We start from the raw sequence: 21,161 nt of genomic DNA on the forward strand, positions 1-21,161 counted from the left end.
GCGCAGCGCCTACCGGGCCAGAGGTATGGACTGCCGGTTGCCACGGGCAACGAGGACGCCGAGGCAGAGCGCCAGCGCGCCACCTGGGGTGGGTGCCTCGCCAGTTTCTCTAACTTTATACACAATAATCAAGCGATCCTATAAGGATGAGTCCCTCTTTAGCCGCCCTTTCCTCCTTCCACTTCCATTTCTTTAGTTCAGGACTTGTGCCTGAACCCTTGTACACTTCTCGTGGACCGTGGGAATCATAATAATGATCACTTTTGAACGCATTTCTGTGCTAGGTACTACAGCTGTATGTACAGCTCCCTTAATGTTCACAATGGCTTAGTGAGGGAAGTTCTTTCATTATCTCCACTTTTACAGACAAGGAAACTGAGGCAGGGATGACTAAGTGAATTGCCCAGCGTCACAAGAGAATAATTTTGGGTTTAAAGTGGAGTCTGTATAAATCTTTCCATTATGCTACAATACCCATCTCTGTACTCTTCTAGACCTTTCCCTGTATACATTCTACCACTGTGCACATTTTAACTTGAATCAGTGATTTTCTTCTGCCTTCTCATCAAACAGTGAGCTCTTTGAAGGCAGAGATATTATTTTTCTCTGCGTCTCCAAACTCCAGCCCTGCATCAGGATCAGATTGAGTGTAACTATTAGTTCCCCTTTCCTCTGGTTGGTTAGAGAGCAGCGAAGATGATTTAACCCTCTCCTTCTTAAGTTTTCTTTACAGATGGCAAAATTGAAATCAGAGTGAAAGTAACATGACAACAGCTATCCTTTACTGAATGGAACTATACTCCAGGCACTGCCCTAAATACTTTACCTACAGTAACCTATTTAACCCTCATAACAATCCTTTGAGGTAGGTGTTATTTCCCACTTTGCATATGAGGACACAAAGTTTATGCCCTGAATCACTATGCTATACTGCCTTGGAGAGGACACAATACAACAACAGCCTCCTTCCTCCAGGGAGAACCATATCCTGGCTTTTAACACTCTCCTGGGTCCCCTCTTTTGCAAGATTTGGCATTCAGATCCATCCGTGTCCTTCCGTGCTTTTCTCTGTGAGGCAGGGGGAGGATGCCTAGAAACCACATTCGTCAAACACACTCGTCAGCTGGTTGGAGACACTGGTGGGAGATTAGCTGGCAAAGAAGCCACTCTGTTCGTCTCCTGGAACGGCAGTTTCAGGCCACCACAGTTGACTGCATCCCAGCAGTTTGGGTGGCTCCAGAGGTGGCAGGAGTGGGAATTGGTGTCTCCAGCTGCTTATCAGTGAGTGCAGGCATGTGGGAACTGTACAGGTTTGTGGCAGCTTCCTGGTATCTGGGATCTTCTTTACGTTACTTCCCTTTGGTTTCTATAGCCCTTGCAGCATACTTCCTCTGATAAATTCCCCTCTTCTTGAACTACCTGGACTGGACTGCCCTAAGCCAACCTTTATGCTGCCACCAGAATATTATTCCTACTCATCACCTCATCTGGATCATGTTGCTCTCCATTGTCTATGAGTGAGGCCAATCCCTGAGGGGACATTGCATGTATAACTTTGTAATTAGAAAAGAAAGTAAAGCTTTTTTTTTTTTTTAATTTTAAAAAAGATACAGAAGATAAACAAAATAGTTGAGAGTATAAAAAAAGCTTTCTGATCCTTCAGTAGCCATAGATGGTGTTCAGTGAGCCAAAAGTCATGTCCTACTTCTCTCATGTTTCCTTTTTACTCTGGTAACATAACAGATACTTTCTCTTCCAGTCAATATTTTTCAGGCAGACTTTTGCTCAGCAGCAGAACAGCATATTAGAATATGCCAGTCCCACGCTGACACTGATTTTTAAGTTATGGTAAGCAAGTTTGCTTCCATTTCCCCTGCTGCTGACAGGGCCAGGAGAACCCAACTGCTGCATGAATTTGACCCCTACTTGCAAAGGAACGTATACAACACTGTATTCAGGCGTATTTGCAGTTTCTACAGTATTCGAGGTGTATATGGTATTTGACGATGACATTGCTCTTGTTCCTGCCTCTGCGTAAATCTAGTACCTCTAGAGAAAGCATCAACTTCTTGGTTGTGTTTCTAGACCCTGGGTTAGACCAAGCCAAGGTCCCAGTCTCTGTGATGTGTTAAAACATCTCACATATAGGAAGTAGTTGCACACTTCAGTGCTTTGTGCTCAGCATTTCAGCATCTCTGACGGTTCAGTATTGGACCATGCTCAAATCCTCCTGAGAAGTAAGAATTCAAGAAAATAGAGTCTCTGTCTTCCTCACTCTGATCTACCAGTACCAAGCATAGGGCCTAACATGGGCACATGGCCCTGCCTCCCCATCATGGTTGTCAGTAGGATTTTCTTATCTTAATGCCTTGCCATCTTTTGCATGTTGTGTTTCATCTTCAGGCTTGTTGCTTCATGGTCACAAATGGCTACTGTAGCCCCAGACCTCATGCCCTTGTACAAAGTGGAAAGGAGTAGAAAGGGTCCACCTGTGGAAGCCCTTCTTCCCTTTCATCAGGGAAGGAAATTTGTCTACTTCCTTTTATGTCTCAATGGCTAGTACTAGATCACAAGGTCACCCATGAAAGGGAGGTTAGGCCAAGGGGTATCCACATTTCCAGCTTCTGTGGAGGTTGCAGGAGAGAAGAGGCTTCAGAACAGTTGGACAGTTACCCATGGAATGTCAGACACACATTCATTCTCTGAACTAATATTTGTCAGCCCCAACATTAGGTCTAAACCAGCTGGCTGGGTGGGCCTTTCCTAGGTAAAGGAATCAGTGACGCTTTTAGCATTGAATAGAAAGGCATTCTTGATCCTTGCCCACTGGGTACCTTTTAAGCCTTCATATTGGCTTTATGCCTATGTCTGCAAGATGGTTATACATTAGACAAAGATTCCATACCCCTTGGGCTTCTCACAGCTTCTAAAGTACCTGTCCTGTGATCAGTCTGCGATTCTTAGTTCCTGCGACTCCATCACACAGTCATTTGTGGTAAAATGGCAGGAAAAGCATGTCCCCTAGGTAATGCCAGATGGTTAGAGAAGCAAACAGATGGATTAGTGTCCCTGATGGAGCTACGCCAAACAAGGATAGGGCGGTGTCTCCAAGAAAGGGCAGGCCATATCCTTGTTTGTAACAACACCTGACAAAGAGCCTCCTTTTCAACTTTGTCTCTTGACTAGTTTTTATCTGTAATCAGCAATTGCTTGGGGCTAAACAGATTTGAGTCAAATGCCCATTGCATCATTTGCTGGTGGTTTTTGATTGGCTCAGGTAGTTAACCTCAATCTCCATTCTTCATCTGTAAAATTGGATTTTACATCCTGGGATTATGAAGCTTATGTAGAATAATGATGTACTTACCACAGAGTACATGCTATTTCCCATCTTTTATTTCTACTAAATGGAAAACAAGAAACATTTCTTCGGAAATACAGATGTTAATGTCCTTTCTGCATCCCTTGCCTTCCTTAAACCTCTTGGTCATTCAACCCTTAGTGACAATTACTGCAATTAAATCAACAGTTGCTGTCCCAGAGATGGGAAATTGGTTTTATTTCCATGTTATTTCTGCTGGATAGCAGTGACTGCCTGGAGTGCTCAGTTAAGGAGGTTCTGAGGGCCGAGTCTCTGCAGAGAAAGATGCCTGCCAGGTTACCAGAGAAAGGCACGGCCTCACGTGTGTTGACATTGGACTCATTGGTTTACGTGTTTGGGTTGTGCCTTCTGTGTGCTGGGCACTGTGCTGGGCACTGAGCTTATAAAAATGAGACCCATAGGTGGCACCAGTGAAGGCCTCTCTGAGGAAGGGGGACATAGTGGTGAGGAGTCAGCCTTCTTTTATTATTCTCTTCGTGGAGGAGAGAAAGAGGTCAGAGACAAGGCAAAAAGAGGAAAGAGAAATAAGAGGAGGAAGGGGAGACAGAAGGGGTAAGAATCTGGAGAAGTCAGCTGTCTACTCTCATGAGAGCCTCCTTTCCTCTCGTTTCCCCTAAAAGTTCACTTTCTCTGATGAATCCACTCAGCATGTATTGAGCTTTATTACATACCAGACACTCTTATCAGTGCTTTGACTAAACACATGGACGAGATTTGGCCCCTTGTTTTCAAGAAAATGGCCTTGAAGGTGAAAAAGAAGGGTCGGTTTTGAAGCACACCTGCAAAGCAGTTTGTGGTTTTAGAAAATGTACATTTTGTAACTGTTTCCATGCCTTACTTAATCTTTATCATAACTCTCTGGGGTGAATTATGATGATTACCCTATTTTTCAGAAAATCACCCCAAGATGAGAGCTTCAATGACCTTGGGGATAACCTCGGGTCAGGCCCTTAAAGTTGGACAATGGCAGAGCAGTCCTTCTGACTCCAGGACTGGGGCACTGTCTGCTATGCTAGAGCTGCATTGTGGCTTTGTGACCAGGGCAGGGGATTGGGGCTCAGGTAAGGAGTGCTCTGGACTACACAGGACGTCAGCAGAGCCATGGAAGTGTGCCAATGGGCATGGGGTGAATGGAGAGGAAAAGCAGGAGCCCAATCAGAAATTTAGGTTGTGATTTCACTACAAAGAGCCTTGAATTCCAAGCTCAGGAGTTTGGGTTTTATGCTGCGGGCAATGCTGCTGAGAGCAGAGATTAAGCAGTCCCTGCTGGCAGCTGCATGGTAATTCAGTTTATTTTTGCCTAAGGTAACATTTTATCACAGGACAGAATATCATCATCAATAACGGCATTCTGATTTTTTCAAGTGAGCATCTGCAGAGTAATCAGAAATTAAATTGGGCCTGAAACAACCCATGCCATATTTAGCAAGAATGTCTTTTACTATTATTAACTTAAGTCACTGAAGTTTCAAAGGGTATCCTCTTTTAGAAAGGTAGCTGGGGATAATTGTTAAGGCTGACTTAGCATTTTTAGACTTTTCTAACACTCACGATCTTTCAGGAGCAGTATTCTTATTTTCCTTATTTTTTCTCATTTTAGTTAACTCTTATTTTTGAAGAATAGGTAAGGTAATTCATATGAAGACGATTTGGTAAAGATAATTGGAGTAAGTACTCTCCATTTGATTTAAAAATCTCTTTTTTTCTTCCTTTAACAAATTTAGAAAATGTCAGATTAACGCTGGCTGACCATTCCCTGCATATATGATTGCAGTTGAGAATTTCCAGAGCTTATTCGGGAAAGTAAAAATACAAGCCATGGCAATTCTGAATCCCATTCCTTCCCACCTCCTCAAGGACCTTCCTCAATTAGCTCCTCCCTCACCTGTGTCTTCCTCTGACCTCATGCCCAGTCATCACTTCCTAAATTCATGCCTTTCCTCAACCCTTCGGCCACCCTACCTCTCAATTACCAAACTTCTTGAAAGTGTGGTCTACATCTTGGCTATAATGCATCCCTTCACCCTGAATTCTAAATTACCTCTTCCTCATCTTCTAATGGCCTTTTCTCAAGCCCCGATCCCACACGTCCCCTTTCCTGCAGTATTTGACACAACTGCCCAGCTCTCACCAACCCTTCTTTAGAAACTCACCTCCTAATTGGTTCTTGCTTTTCCTTCTTCACTGCCTTCCTTGGGCATGCTGCCTGGGCTCCGTCCTTGGTCTTCTCTTCAGGCTCTCTCAACCTTTCCCTTGAATAGAGTTGAATCTACACAAATAACTCTCAGGTTGTACCTCCTGCCCGACCTCTCCTCTAAGAATTAATCTTGTAGACGAGACTAAACATTCTCATCAGCCTATGCTGCCAGCATGTCAAATTCAACCAGTTCAGAATCAAAATCTGCATTGCAGGTGGTTTTTCTGCCTATTGAAAACATACTTGTATTGTCAGCCCATCTGAAAAGCTGTATCATCCACAAGTTTTTTTCTGGATCCCAATAATCTCAGTGCTTCCAGAGCACTTTATTCAAATTTTTTTATGGTTAGTCATTGTAGGCTGAGTGGTCTAATAGTTTTCTGTGTGATAGTCTTATTACTAAATAGCTGTGTAGCATTTACACCTCAGTTTTCTCATCTGTAAATGAGGCCTTAATTTAGGGTAGTCTTGAGAATTAAATAAATTAATAGACACTTTAAAGTGTTTAAAACAATGCCTGGAACAAAACAAACAACTCCATATATTTATTGTTTTCATCGCTATACTATGAACTTCTTAAAAGTGGGAACTGTGTTTTACTCATTTTTTAATCTCCTGTAGCACTTAGCATAGCAATTTTCACATAATAGATGCTTAAGATATTGTTGAAATGGATAACAGGAGAGATTCATGTGCTCAGAAGTTTTTTAAAATATAGAGCTCAAAATCTCCTGCAGTTTAGGTTTTAGTAGAAAAAAGAATAATACTGGAGAAAAAGGCAACTTCCTCAGGGTCTAACACCCCTTTTACATGTAGGCTGGTACAGCAAGAACTGACATTCATAAAAGTCTTACTGATCATTACCATTACAAGACCCTGAAGAACATTGTGAACCACCAGATTAAGCTGCACTTAACGTTTGCTTCTAAGTGAATTTTATTACATCAGAATTATTCCTTAATAATTAGTTTTAAATGATAACTCTTATTTAACCATGATTTCAGTTAATGAGAACTTTGGATTCCCAGCTCTGCAAGATCAATGAGCTTCTGGAGTTGAAAAATGAATTGTCACCGTGGCTCCAACATAACAGTTTTTTTTCTTGTTCCACTGTGAATTCATTCTGGTTCAGGATGAATCTGTATATAAAATTAAGCCATGATATCTTGAAGATTTGCGCACTCTTCTTTACTGCCTCTATTCACGGCAGGGTTGTTAGGTAATACCTGGATTTAAGCACTTTTGTCTTTAACTACAAAGGTCAAAGCAGCAAAATTGTATGTTTGGAAAAATACTCTACCTCCTGTAGTTAAGTCCTTGGACTCCCTTGTGTTATGCCTGTTTATAATTAATATACTTTAGTTGAGTTTTTATTACTAGCAATCAAATAGTCTTGCTGAGGCAGCATTGCTCCTGAGTTAGAGATTGTAGGGAGGGGCAGAGAAACACAGGAAAGGCGATGTTCTCAGTGGAAAGAGCCCAGGCCTCAAAATCAGACAAATAGTGATCCAAGTTCTTGTTTCATCACTTACTAGTTATGTAAACTTGTGCCAGTTATTTAAACATCTTGACATTCAGTTTCCTCATTTGGACAATAAAAATAAAAATACTAATCATGCAGGATTTTGAAATTCTGAGGATTAGAAGTAATGTTTGTAAAAAGCCCACCAGGCACAGTGTCTGGTTCAATGGTGCTATATTATTGTTAACAAGTTTCATTTTAATAGCTTCAAAGTAACCTTATTGACTAATAAATCATGCAGCTAAATTATAAAATAGTTAATTGGCTAAATACATTTAATATAATAACCAATTTAGGAATTAAGGAATAAAATTTTAATTAGGATACATTTTTATAAAAAAGAAAATAAATAAATGCACTTTACTTGTTAAGAAGAAACTCTATAAAGGCCAGGAAAAAATTGCTCTTGGTTTAGCACTATTCTTCCCAATGGAGATTAAAAATTCTACCATGAACTGGGCACCCAAATGAGTTAATGTGGATAACCTAAAATATAATAGAGTGAAGAAAGTTCCACTTATTCTGTTGGAAATACATTTTTTGGTAGCAAACATCTGGCTTTTCTCTCCCACTTAGAGGAAGCAAAGACACGAGCTAGATTCTACTGTTGAAAATTGGTTGACCAAATATGCATGGATTTACTTCTGGGCTCTCTATCTATTCTGTTCCGTTGGTCTATATGTCTGTTTTTATGCCAGTATCATACTGTTTTAATTACCATAGCTTTCTAGTATAGTTTGAAATCAGGGAGCATGATACCTCCAACTCTGTTCTTCTTTCTCAAGATTGCTTAAGCTATTCAGGGTTTGTGATTCCATTGCATTTTCTATTTCTGTGAAAAATGCCACTGGAATTTTGATAGGGATTGCACTAAATCTGTATATCACTTTGGGTATTATGTACATTTTAACAATATCAATTCTTCTAATCCATGAACAAATTTATTCCTAGGTATTTTATTCTTTTTGATGCTATTGTAAATGGGATTGTTTTCTTGACTTCCTTTTTGGATAGATCAATGTTGATGTAAAGAAATGCAACTAATTTTTGGATGTTGACTTTGTATCCTGCAACTTTACTGTATTTGTTTTTTAGTTCTAACAATGTGTGTGTGTGTGTGTGTGTGTGTGTGTGTAATCTTTAGGGTTTTCTACATACAGGATCATGTCATCTGCAAATAGAGATAATTTTACTTCTTCTATTTTGCTTTGGATGCCTTTCATTTCTTTTCCTTGTGTGATTGCTTTGCTAGTACTTCCAGTACTATGTTAAATAGAAGTGGTGAGAGTGGGCATCAGATCTTAGAGGAAGAGGTTTCAGTTTTTGCCATTGATTATGATGTTAGCAGTGGGCTTTTCATAAACGGCCTTTATTATGTTGAAGAAATTTCCTTTTATACCTATTTTGTTGAGAATTTTTATCATGAATGGATGTTGATCTTTGTCAAATGCTTTCTCTGCATCTGAGAAGCTCATGTGATTTTTATCTTTTATTCTGTTAATGTGGGGTATCACATTGATTGATTTGAGTATGTTAAACTAAACTCGTATCCCAGGGATAAATCCTACTTGGTCATGGTGTATAATCTTTTTGATGATGCTGTTGAATTCAGTTTGCTAGTATTTTATAGAGGATTTCTACATCTATGTTAATCAGAGATATTAGCTTGTAGTTTTCTTTTTGTGTCTTTGGCTTTTGTATCAAGGCAATGCTGGCCTCATAAAATGAGTCTGAAACTATTCTCTCTACCTCTATTTTTTGGAAGAGTTTAACAAGGATTGGTATTCATTCTTTGGATGTTTAGTAGAATTCAGCTATGAAGCCATCTGGTCCTGTGCTTTTTTTATTAGGGGGTTTTTGATTACTACGTCAATCTCCTTATTTGTTATTGGTCTGTTTAGGCATTCTATTTCTTCTTGATAAAGTCTTGGTAGGTTGTGTGTTTCTAGAAATTTATCCATTTCTCCTTTGTTATCCAATTGGTGTGCATATAATTGTTCATAATAGTCTCTTATGATCCTTTTTATTTCTGAAGCTTCTATTGTAATGTCTCTTTCATTTCTGATTTCATGTCTTTTTTCTTTTTTATCTAGCTAAGTATTTGTCAGTTTTATTTTTTGAAAAACAAATTCTTAGTTTTGTTGATTTTTTTTTAATAACTTTATTCAGTTGCTTATGTGATGCCCTTTACTTTGTTCCCTTACTGATAATGATTTTTTTTTTTTTTTTTTTGCGATACACGGGCCTCTCACTGTTGTGGTCTCTCCCGTTGCAGAGCACACGCTCCGGACGCGCAGGCCCAGCGGCCATGGCTCATGGGCCTAGCCGCTCCGTGGCATGTGGGATCCTCCCGGACTGGGGCACAAACCCGTGTCCCCTGCATCGGCAGGCGGACTCTCAACCACTGTGCCACCAGGGAAGCCCAGTTTTGTTGATTTTTATAAATTGTTTTTCTATTCTCTATTTGACTTATTTCTGCTCCAATCTTTATTATTTCCTTCCTTCTTCTAACTTTAGATTTAGTTTGTTCTTTTTTAGTTTCTTGGGGTGTAAAGTTACATTGTTTATTTGACATCTTCTTTTTTAATGTAGGTGTTTATCACCATAAACTTTCCTTAGTACTGCCTTTGCTGCATCCCATAAGTTTTGGTAATTTGTGTTTTTGTTTTCATATTTCATGAGAAATTTTTAAAATTCCCTTTTGATCCAGTGGTTGTTCAAGACTGTATTATTTAATTTCCATGTGTTTATGAATTTTCCACATTTTCTTTCTGTTACTGATTTCTAGCTTCATTCCATTGTGGTCCAAAAGGTACATGATATAATTTCTATTTCATTAAATTTTTTAAGAGTTGTTTTGTGACCTAACATGTGATCTATCATGGAGAACATTCTATGTGCACTTGAGAAGAATGTGTATTCCTCTCCTGTTGGGTAAAAGTTGCATATGTCTGTTAGGTCCAGTTGATCTCTAGTGTTGTTCAAGTCCACTGTTTCTTTATCAATCTTTCTGTCTGGATGTCTACCCATTATTGAATGTGAGGTGTTGAAGTCTCCTCCTATTATTGTATTGCTGTAAATTCCTTCATTCAGATTTGTCAATATTTGTTTTATATACTTAGGTGTTCTAAAGTTGGATGCGTATATATTTACAATCATTATATCTTCCTGTTGAATTGACCCTTTTATCATTATGTAACACCTTCTTTGTCTCCAAACACAGTTTTTTTTTAAAATCAATTTATTTATTTATTTTATTTTTATTTTTGGCTGCGTTGGGTCTTTGTTGCTGCACATGGGCTTTCTCTACTTGTGGCAAGCGGGGGCTACTCTTCATTGTGGTGCGCAGGCTTCTCATTGCAGAGGCTTCTCGTGTTGTGGAGTGCAGGCTCTAGGCATGCGGCCTTCAGTAGTTGTGGCACGCAGGCTCAGCAGTTGTAGCTCATGGGCTCTAGAGTGCAGGCTCAGTAGTTGTGGCACACGGGCTTAGTTGCTCCGTGGCATGTGGGATCTTCCTGGACCAGGGATCAAACCTGTATCCCCTGCATTGGCAGGCGGATTCTTAACCACTGCACCACCAGGGAAGTCCCCCAAACACAGTTTTGACTTAAAGTCTACTTTACCAACAAACTTCATACTTTATATTCTCATGTTGCCATTTAGTGTCCTTTCATTTCTACTTGCAAAACTCCCTTTAGCATATTGGGGAGCAACCAGAGAGAACTAATTCCAGCAGGATTCTTTTAAAAGGCAACTGGGACACAGGATACAAAATAATTCATTTCAATTTACTCATCAAAGAAAATGTGGCCAGCTAAGTTAATTCTGTAATATTGAATGTATTGAACTAAAGAAAAAATTTAAAGAAACAATTCATAGTGTGGAGCTTGAGATTGGTGCCAATATAAAGCACTAGAGAAGAAAGTTGGAGTGTGAAGAGAAAATGACCCTTTGCCTAGATCTACAGAGTTTGTTTATTGCTCCTTAGCCACAACCACACTGGCTGATGCCAAACTGCAGTGGGGTCTCCTGTATGCCCCACCCACTCCCTACACTCAGAAGAGAGTGCTAAAGTTTGGACGCCTGAAGCTGCCCTATACAATGACAAAGTGGCAGTTGCTGGAACCCCATAATAGTGAAGCAAGGCCCAACACTCGGCTACACTCAAGTACACTTTGGTAAAGGAGGAGCTGTCCCACTACTTCTCAGCAGTAATTCCTTACAGTGAGAAACAACTGGGGAAACAGAGCTGGGCTCTGCACAGAAGGAAAAATCTTCACAGTGGTGTAAGGGCCAGCATGAGGCTCAGGGGGTTCTATGAGTTGAACTGTGTCCCCAATAAAAGATATGTTTAAGTCCCAAACCCCAGAATGTGAGCTTATTTGGAAATAGGATCTTTACAGACCAATCAAGTTAAAATGAGGTCACTGGGGGCCCTAATCCATATGACTGGTGTCCTTACGAAAAGGGAAAATTTGTACACAGAGGGAAGATGATGTGAAGACACACAGTGAGAAGATGGCTTTGTGCCTGGAGTGATGCACCTACAAGCCAAGGAATGCCATGGACTGCTGGCAACCACCAGCAGCTAGAAGAGGCAAGGAAGAATCCTCCCCTAGAACTATCAGAGAGAGCACGGCCCTGCCAACACCTTGGTTTTGGACTTTTAACCACCAGAACTGTGCCAGAATAAATTTCTGTCATTTTTTTAAAACTTTTTTTTAATATATATTTTTCAACATCTTTATTGGAGTATAATTGCTTTACAATGTTGTGTTAGTTTCTGCTGTTTAACAAAGTGAATCAGCTATACGTATACATATATCCCCATATCCCCTCCCTCTTGCGTCTCTCTCCCACCCTCACTATCTGTCATTTTAAGTCATCCAGTTTTTGGTACTTTGTTAGGGCAATACAAGGAAACTGATATAGGTGGGGAAAGAGCAGAGAATATACAACTATCCTACTCCCTTTTTCCTGAAATCATCCATAAAATATACCACAGCTTCTTCACCTACTCACCCCCTGCTTGCTTAACTCATGTGTAGGCTATAAGAATCTTCTACTGTTCACTAGTTTCAGGATAACCTCACTCACTCTGTGTCCCTGAGGGCTCTATCCTTGGTTTGCTTCTTACCTGGGCATTGGATCCTCACATTATTTCCATCATCTCAAATATCACTCTGACTGATGCTTCCTGTAAAAGCAGGATCATATGTGCCCTGTGTTCCATCTGTTAAAATTCTGCATCCATACCTATCATTTTGTCAGGCCGGAGTTTCCTCAGGAAACTTTCTTCACCACTGCTAGCAAACAGAATTCCTCATTAGATCCTCTGAATGAGCAGCTGCTTGTGAAAGGAATTCTGGGCTCTCCGGAGGGAGGCAAATGCTGCCCATGCAGACCTTGTAGAAGGTTAATTTGACACAATAAAGCCATTTAGAAGAAACTTTATCTCAAAGGTTGTACACTGAAACAAACACACACACACTTCTCTTCTAACCTAGTAACCATAAAAAATAGCAAGCACCAAACCAAGCTTATTATCTTCCTTCCCCAGACAAGCTCTTCTGGGCTTTCTAACCTGAAAAATGGTATTGCACTCTGCTGATCAGCTAGTCTTTGACAGAGCTGGGGCTAGGGTGAGGCGAGCAAGCTGCCTAGGGTGCAGAATTTAAGGAGGCACTCACTCTCAGGGTCAGCCTTGGTCTTGAACTCCCACATGTAGTCAATCACCAACTCCAGTCCCATCCCCCTCCATGTCATCTCTCTTAGCGGCTCCTCTGTGCACAGTGGGTGCTAGGCATGCTGGGTTGATACAGAGGATCAGGAACAGATGAATATATCCTTTGTATTCTCAGCTGCCTTAGTAGAAGCCTTGTCGTTCATTTGTCACCTGTCTGCTGTTAGTTATGTCACAATTATCTCCTATATTCTTCTAATCTCCAGTAACATACATCCTCATTGTGTCTATGCATCTCTCTGAGATCTAAAAAATAGAGCACAAAATCCTTAACATTCAAGTTTCTTTTTAGTGTGGTTCAACCCACCCTTTCAGCCTTGCCTGGCACTACATTCCCACCCAAGCACTTTACAGCACAATTCAGTGTATTACTCACTGTTCTCTGCATATGCCATGTGCCTCCATGTCTTAGCACCTTAGTCCATGTTCTTTCTTCACACTGGGATGAACCTTCTCCCTCTGGAAAAAGCCAAATCAGAACCCAGCCCCAAAGTCCACCTCTGAGAATCCTTCTCTGTTGCTCTAGTCTTACACTGCAGCTCTTATTTCATGCTGCCTTTTACTTAGTGAGCATTTCCACATAGCTATCTCCCATCACCCCCAGTCTTGGCTGTTGGCACAGTGTCCAGTTAGTTAGCTAAGTTGTCATCACAATACTTTGCACAGAAGGGTAAGTCCATGAGTACTTATTGAATCCAAGTCCAAAACTGGTCAAAGCCAGCTTTTTTTAAGTAACTATCCTTTTTTCTCTAATTTTTATTTCTCCTATTGCTATTACTTTCATCCATTTCTACCTCATCATCTTTGACTTTTGACTTTAACAGTGAAATAACATAGGCAATTGGACTTCTGCAAAAAGTAGTGAACAATCCTTAGAAGACTTAGCTTGGTGAGGGCAGGTGGACTATCTCTCTTATTCACAGCCCTGTTCTGAGTGCTTGGCACACAGAAGGTGCTCCATAAATAATTACCAAAACAGTGAGTTCATAGCAATTGTAATTGTTTTATGACAATATTGTGTTGCATATTATTATAAGAAGTTTATGAAAGGATTTATATAACTTTCAAGTTTTTAAAAAACTATTTAAATTATCTGCATAAACCCCACAGAGTACAATATTAAGGGTGTTTTCCAGTTTTACCAGTCTCCAGTGATTTCTATTAATAACCCAAAGGAGCCATATACTACTTTGGAGTTGGACTATGTGGTCCTGGACACAGTAGTAAAGTGAGCACTTGGCCTCAGCCTTCCCAGCACGTTCACAGGAGATTTATTTCTTAGAGCTTTTGCATTTTCTGGTGAGATCATGAGAAGAGAGGGAGAAGTTTCTACATTTAGTAACATTTATTTATGCATTCAGTATCAAGTACATAAGTGCAAATATCCAGAGTCCATAATTAAGTCCATTAGGAACTACAGAGAAAGTAATACAAATTGTAATAAAGTTAACATGCTGGTACTTTTTAGTTACCATACATGTAAATCAGCCCGTCAGTCTCACACAACAAAAGTACTGCATGTTTGTTTTGGGTTTATTTGTTTATTTAATTATTTTAATTTATACAAAACTGATTATCCTAAGTACGGTCGACTTGTTTTTATTTTTATGTTGTGTGTGTTGGAAAAACACTTAAACATCGATCTACAAGTCTATATATTGTTATTAAAGATTAATTCAAGCAACAACCCAAGGACATATAAGCGATTTCCACTATTGCATCAGTGCACTGGGCAGGAAAGGCCTAGCCACAGGGAACATGAGAAGCTACAGAAGCATTGCAGAGAGAAGAACACCGACGAAGGAAAGATAAGTTGGGTTCTCACCATCATGCACTTTTTTTTAGCAACACAAAATTAAAAACCACATCTAATACACTTTTCTCTATGCTTTAGTGCTTGACACAGTGACTCAAATACCCTAAGAGTACAGAAACAGCCTAAAAACAGCTGTTTTAAAGTTTGTCTCTAAGATTATGATACTGGGGGGGAGAAACAATCAATTTATAGTAACATATAAGACAGAGCTGTTACCACTTCAGACATTCCTCTTGGTGTCCAGTCCCTGGTGGGGTACTGATTTACTCAGTGTGCCTTTTAGCGCCTGGGATTTTAGCCTGAATCCTAAAAAAACAATATCAGAAGATGGTAAATCACAAGTGTTATTAATGAAATCATTTAATGACATCATTATGTGTTGTTGCTTTAATTAACTAAGTGACCAAATCGCTTAATATTCCAAAAGATATAATTTTTATGTATGAGTGTCTATAAACACATTTCTATGCAGCAATAAGAAGAAAGTACAAATTAGATAATGAATGACCCAAGCAAGCCATATTCCTTAAATTATAACTTTTTAGGTAGACAAAGAGGTCAATTTATTTCAGAATTATAGAAACTGTGATATAGTTAGGTGATCATTTATCACTCAATCTGGGACACTTCTGAAAGAGAAAGAGGGTGCTGTTACTAACTACGCTAGGACAACAAGCATAAACATGGCTGATTCCAGGTAAAGAAATGTATGGTCACCCTCAGCGTAAACTGCCCAGAGCTAGAGTTAAGAAACCTGAATCCTAGTTTCAGCTCTCTACTAATTAGCTGTGTGACATAGGGCAGCTAATGAGCTTTCCTGGTCCTAGAGTATTTATTAGGTACAAATTAGACATCTCCAATGCCCCTAAAATTCTGCGATTCTCACAGTATTATTTTAAGGTAGGTTTATACTGGAAGCATTTTGTTTCATTAAATCAAAGCTTTATGAGCTCCCCATGCAGAGTCTGACTGAGACCTTCCTCTGTCTTAGTACCCTTCTACATGTTGGAATTCAGTGAACAGAAGGGAGAAGGTCCTGCTCTCATGGAGCTTTCATTCTCCTAGGGGTTGAGGAGCCATAAACAAACAAGTAGACAAACAAGAGAAGTACATATGGTGATAAATGCTATAAAAAAAAACCAAACAAGATGGAATGATAGGCAGTGAGGGGGCAGCAGTGATAAGGTGGGAGATGCCTACTTTAAATACACTTATGTAAGAAACAGATGCCCAAAGGGGCCACCAGGCAAACATCTGGGTGTGAAGTGTTTCAGGAAGAGGAAGCAGGGAGTGCAGAGGCCACAAAGTGAGGACAAGCTTAGGAGGCAAGGAGAGTAGAGAACAGTGTCCTTGGGGAGCGAGCAGGGGAGGCCTGAGAGGCAGGTGGTAACCCAATGGTGTTGGAACTTGTGGGCAGTGGTAAGGAATTTAGATTCTATTCTGTGGATGGGAAGCCATTGATGAATTTTAGGCAGAGGAATGATGTGACCAAAGAAGATCATGATGGTGGTTATGTGAAAAAACTAGGGAAACAGAGGTGAGAGAAATAACGGATGGGGGGAAACTATAGCAGTCCAGGTGCCAGATGGCAATGGCCTGGGTGTTATAGAACTGGAGCATTGGAAATGGAGTGAAGTGAACACTGGGGATCTAGTGTGGAGATGGAGCTGACAGAGCCCACCTGTCATGTTGATGGATTGCATGTGCAGGCAAGGGAAAGACAAGAGAATAATCAAGGAAGATTCTTTGATTTTTGGCCTGAGCAACCAGGTGAATGATAATGCCATTTACCAAGATGGTGACGACTGAAGGAAAAATAAATTCTGGGCTGAAATTGCAAGATCTGTTTGGCCACGTTGAATTTGAAATGTATTTGGGACTTTCAAGAGAAAACATCAGATAAGCAGATGAATAGACCTGGCTCTCAGTAAACCTTTCTTTTTTAGATTTACTTTTATTATTCATTTATTTATTTTTGGCTGCATCAGGTCTTAGTTGCAGCACGCGGGATCTTCGTTAAGGCATGCAGGATCTTTTCTTGCACCGTGCACGCTTCTCTCTAGTTTTGGCATGTAGGCTCCAGGGCGCGTGGGGCTCTGTAGTTTGTGGCACACAGGCTCTCCAGTTGAGGGGCGTGGACTTAGTTGCCCTGTGGCATGTGGGATCTTAGTTCCCTGACCAGGGATCGAACCCACATCCCCTGCATTGTAAGGCGGATTCTTTACCACTGGACCTCCAGGGAAGTCCCTCAGTAAATTTAGACTTTATTTAGACTTTATACATCTATTCATAACATCTAGACTTGCATTGATTTTTAAAAAAATGTCTCAAGCACATCACTGACTCATATTTAGCTATGAACAGTTAACCAATTAAAACCCTCCAGCTATTTTTTTTATACATAGTACTGTTGTACCCTATATCATCCTCACCTCCCTCTCCTCCCATTCTATATTTGTAAAGCTGACTTTTAAAAACCTAAACTTGTGGAGATACACGTTTTGGAGTCCTTGACATAGAGATAAACTTTGAGGCCACAGGACTGGATGAAAGGTGAACCAGAGGAGGAGGAGCCAAGAGAAGACACTGGGAGAAAGCAGCTGAGGCTCGAGCAGTGTCACTAGTCAAGACTAGTGTTTAACCAAGATAGCAGCAGTGATGAAGAGTATCTGAGAGATTGAGAGGGATGAGGATGGAGTGATGACTGCAAGATATGGCAGTATGGAAGTCACTGGGTCCTTGACAAAGAGCAACTTCAGTGCTCAGGGTGAAGGCCTGATAGAAGTGAGGTGGGGAGAGATGAAAGAGATATCAAGGACAGAAGACTGGAGAAATTATGATTGTGGAAATAAGCATGTACAGGCAGAAACTGATAACGCAGCAGAGAGTGCGAAACATTCCAACAGAGACATCTTAGGTCTGTCTTCTCAAAAGTTTAAGATATAGAGCTCTACCCACCACCAGTCCCTCCCATCAGGAAGCTTGCACAAGCCTCTTAGATAGCCTCATCCACCAGAGGGCAGACAGCAGAAGCAAGAAGAACTACAATTCTGCAGCCTGTGGAAGGAAAACCACATTCACAGAAAGATAGACAAAAATGAAAAGGTAGAGGAGGTTTTACCAGATGAAGGAACAAGATAAAACCCCAGAAAAACAACTAAATGAAATGGAGGTAGGCAACCTTCCAGAAAAAGAATTCAGAATAATGATAGTGAAGATGATACAGGACCTCAGAAAAAGAATGGAGGCAAAGATCGAGAGAATGTAAGAAATGTTTAATAAAGATCTAGAAGAATTAAAGAACAAACAAACAGAGATGAACAATACAATAACTGAAATGAAAAATACACTAGAAGGAATCAATAGCAGAATAACTGGGGCAGAAGAACGGATAAGTGACCTGGACGACAGAATGGTGAAATTCACTGCCATGCAACAGAATAAAGAAAAAAGAATGAAAAGAAATAAAGACAACCTAAGAGACCCCTGGGACAACATTAAACGCAACAACATTCGCATTATAGGTGTCCCAGAAGAAGAGAGAGAGAAAGGACCAGAGAAAATATTTGAAGAGATTATAGTCAAAAACTTCCCTAACATGGGAAAGGAAATAGCCACCCAAGTCCAGGAAGCACAGAGAGTCCCATAAAGGATAAACCCAAGGAGAAACACGGCAAGACACACAGTAATCAAATTGACAAAAATGAAAGACAAAGAAAAATTATTGAAAGCAACAAGGGAAAAATGACAAATAACATACAAGGGAACTCTCATAAGGTTAACAGCTGATTTCTCAGCAGAAACTCTACAAGCCAGAAGGGAGTGGCACAATATATTTAAAGTGATGAAAGGGAAGAACCTATAACCAAGATTACTCTACCTGGCAAGGATCACATTCACATTCAGTAGAGAAATGAAAAGCTTTACAGACAAGCAAAAGCTAAGAGAATTCAGCACCACCAAACCAGCTCTACAACAAACGCTAAAGGAACTTCTCTAAGTGGGAAACACAAGAGAAGAAAAGGAGCTACAAAAACAAACCCAAGGGGCCTCCCTGGTGGCGCAGTGGTTGAGAATCTGCCTGCCAATGCAGGGGACACGAGTTCGAGCCCTGGTCTGGGAGGATCCCACATGCCGCGGAGCAACTGGGCCCGTAAGCCACAACTACTGAGCCTGCATGTCTGAAGCCTGTGCTCCCCAACAAGAGAGGCCGCGATGGTGAGAGGCCCGCGCACCGCAATGAAGAGTGGCTCCCGCTTGCCACAACTAGAGAAAGCCCTCACACAGAAACGAAAGACGAAACACAGCAAAAATAAATAAATTAATTAATAAACTCCTACCCCCAACATTTTAAAAAAAACAAAACAAAACCAAACCCAAAACAATTAAGAAAATAGTCATAGGCACATACATATCGATAATTACCTTAAAGCTGAATGGATTAAATGCTCCAACCAAAAGACACAGACTCACTGAATAGATACAAAAACAAGACCCATATATATGCTGTCTACAAGAGACCCACTTCAGACCTGGGGAAACATACAGACTGAAAGTGAGGGGATAGAAAAAGATATTCCATGCGAATGGAAATCAAAAGAAAGCTGGAGAAACACTACTCATATCAGATAAAATAGACTTTAAAATAAAGAATGTTACAAGAGACAAGGAGGACACTACATAATGATCAAGGAATCAATCCAAGAAGAAGATGTAACAATTATAAATATATATGCACCCAACACAGGAGCACCTCAATATATAAGGCAACTGCTAACAGCTATAAATGAGTAAATCAACAGTAACACAATACTAGTGGGGGACTTTAACACCTCAGTTACACCAACGGAGAGATCATCCAGACAGAAAATTAAAAAGGAAACACAAGCTTTAAATGATACAACAGCAGAGAGATTTAATTGACATTTATAGGACATTCCACCCAAAAACAGCAGATTACACTTTCTTCTCAAGTGCACAAAGGACACTCTCCAGGATAGATCACATCTTGGGTCACAAATCAAGCCTCGGTAAATTTAAGAAAAATGGAATCATATCAAGCATCTTTTCCGACCACAACGCTATGAGATTAAAAATCAATTACAAGGAAAAAAACGTAAAAAACACAAACACATGGAGGCTAAACAATACATTACTAAATAACCAAGAAATCACTGAAGAAATCAAAGAGGAAATAAAAAAATACCTAGAGACAAATGACAACGAAAACACGATGATCCAAAACCTACGGATGCAGAAAAAGCAGTTCTAAGAGGGAAGTTTATAGCAATACAATCCTACCTCAAGAAACAAGAAACATCTCAAATAAACAAACAAACCTTACACCTAAAGGAACTAGAGAACGCAGAACAAACAAAACCCAAAGTTAGCAGAAGGAAAGAAATCATAAAGATGAGAGCAGAAATAAATGAAATAGAGACAAAGAAAACAATAGCAAGGATCAATAAAACTAAAAGCTGGTTCTTTGAGAAGATAAACAAAATTGATAAACCTTTAGCCAGATTCACCAAGAAAAAGAGGGAGAGGACTCGAGTCAATAAAATTAGAAACAAAAAGGAGAAGTTACAATGGACACCACAGAAATACAAAGCATCCTAAGAGACTACTACAAGCAACTCTATGCCAATAAAATGGATAACCTGGAAGAAGTGGACAAATTCTTAGAAAGGTATAACCTTCCAAGACTGAACCAGGAATAAATAAAAAATATGAACAGACCAATCACAAGGAATGAAATTGAAACTGTGATTAAAAATCTTACAACAAACAGACATCCAGGACCAGATGGCTTCACAGGTGAATTCTATCAAACTTTTAGAGAAGAGCTAACACCCATCCTTCTCAAACTCTGCAAAAAATTGCAGAGGAAGGAACACTCCCAAATTCATTCTATGAGGCCACCATCACCCTGATACCAAAACCAGACAAAGATACTACAAAAAAAAAGAAAATTACAGAGCAATATTACTGATGAATATAGATGCAAAAATCCTCAACAAAATACTAGCAAACAGAATCCAATACACATTAAAATGATCATACACCATGATCAAGTGGGATTTATCCCAGGGATGCAAGGATTCTTCAGTATATGCAAATCAATCAATGTGATATACCATATTAACAAATTGAAGAATAAAAACCATATGATCATCTCAATAGATGTAGAAAAAGCTTTTGACAAAATTCAACACCCATTTATGATAAAAACTCTCCAGAAAGTGGGCATAGAGGGAACCTACCTCATCATAATAAAGGCCATATGACAAACCCACAGCAAACATCATTCTCAATGGTGAAAAACTGAAAGTATTTCCTCTAAGATCAGGAACAAGACAAGGATGTGCATTCCTGCCACTATTATTCAACATGGTTTTGGAAGTCCTAGCCACGGCAATCAGAGAGGAAAAAGAAATAAAAGGAATACCAATTGGAAAGAAGAAGTAAAACTGTCACTGTGTGCAGATGACACGATACTAT

At 39.9% G+C, this 21,161-nt stretch overlaps 1 protein-coding gene across 3 annotated transcripts in view; it reads right to left on the reverse strand.

The window, feature by feature from the left end:
* Positions 1 to 14,096: 14,096 nt before the first annotated feature.
* The window catches only part of RTN1 (reticulon 1), a 246,872-nt gene continuing 239,807 nt past the window's right edge, over positions 14,097 to 21,161 (reverse strand). For 2 of the 3 annotated variants that reach the window (XM_027111396.1, XM_027111398.1), the window contains one exon: positions 14,172 to 14,966. In XM_027111396.1, coding sequence (XP_026967197.1) covers positions 14,924 to 14,966 — 43 coding nt within the window. In that variant the 3' untranslated portion in view covers positions 14,172 to 14,923. Of the gene's footprint in view, positions 14,967 to 21,161 lie in introns of all 3 variants that reach the window. The other variant, XM_027111397.1, reaches the window with a different exon arrangement.

The sequence above is a fragment of the Aethalodelphis obliquidens genome, unplaced genomic scaffold (assembly GCF_003676395.1).
Source record: "Aethalodelphis obliquidens isolate GAN/ISIS:26980383/991018 unplaced genomic scaffold, ASM367639v1 scaffold10, whole genome shotgun sequence".
Taxonomy (NCBI): Eukaryota; Metazoa; Chordata; class Mammalia; order Artiodactyla; family Delphinidae; genus Aethalodelphis; species Aethalodelphis obliquidens.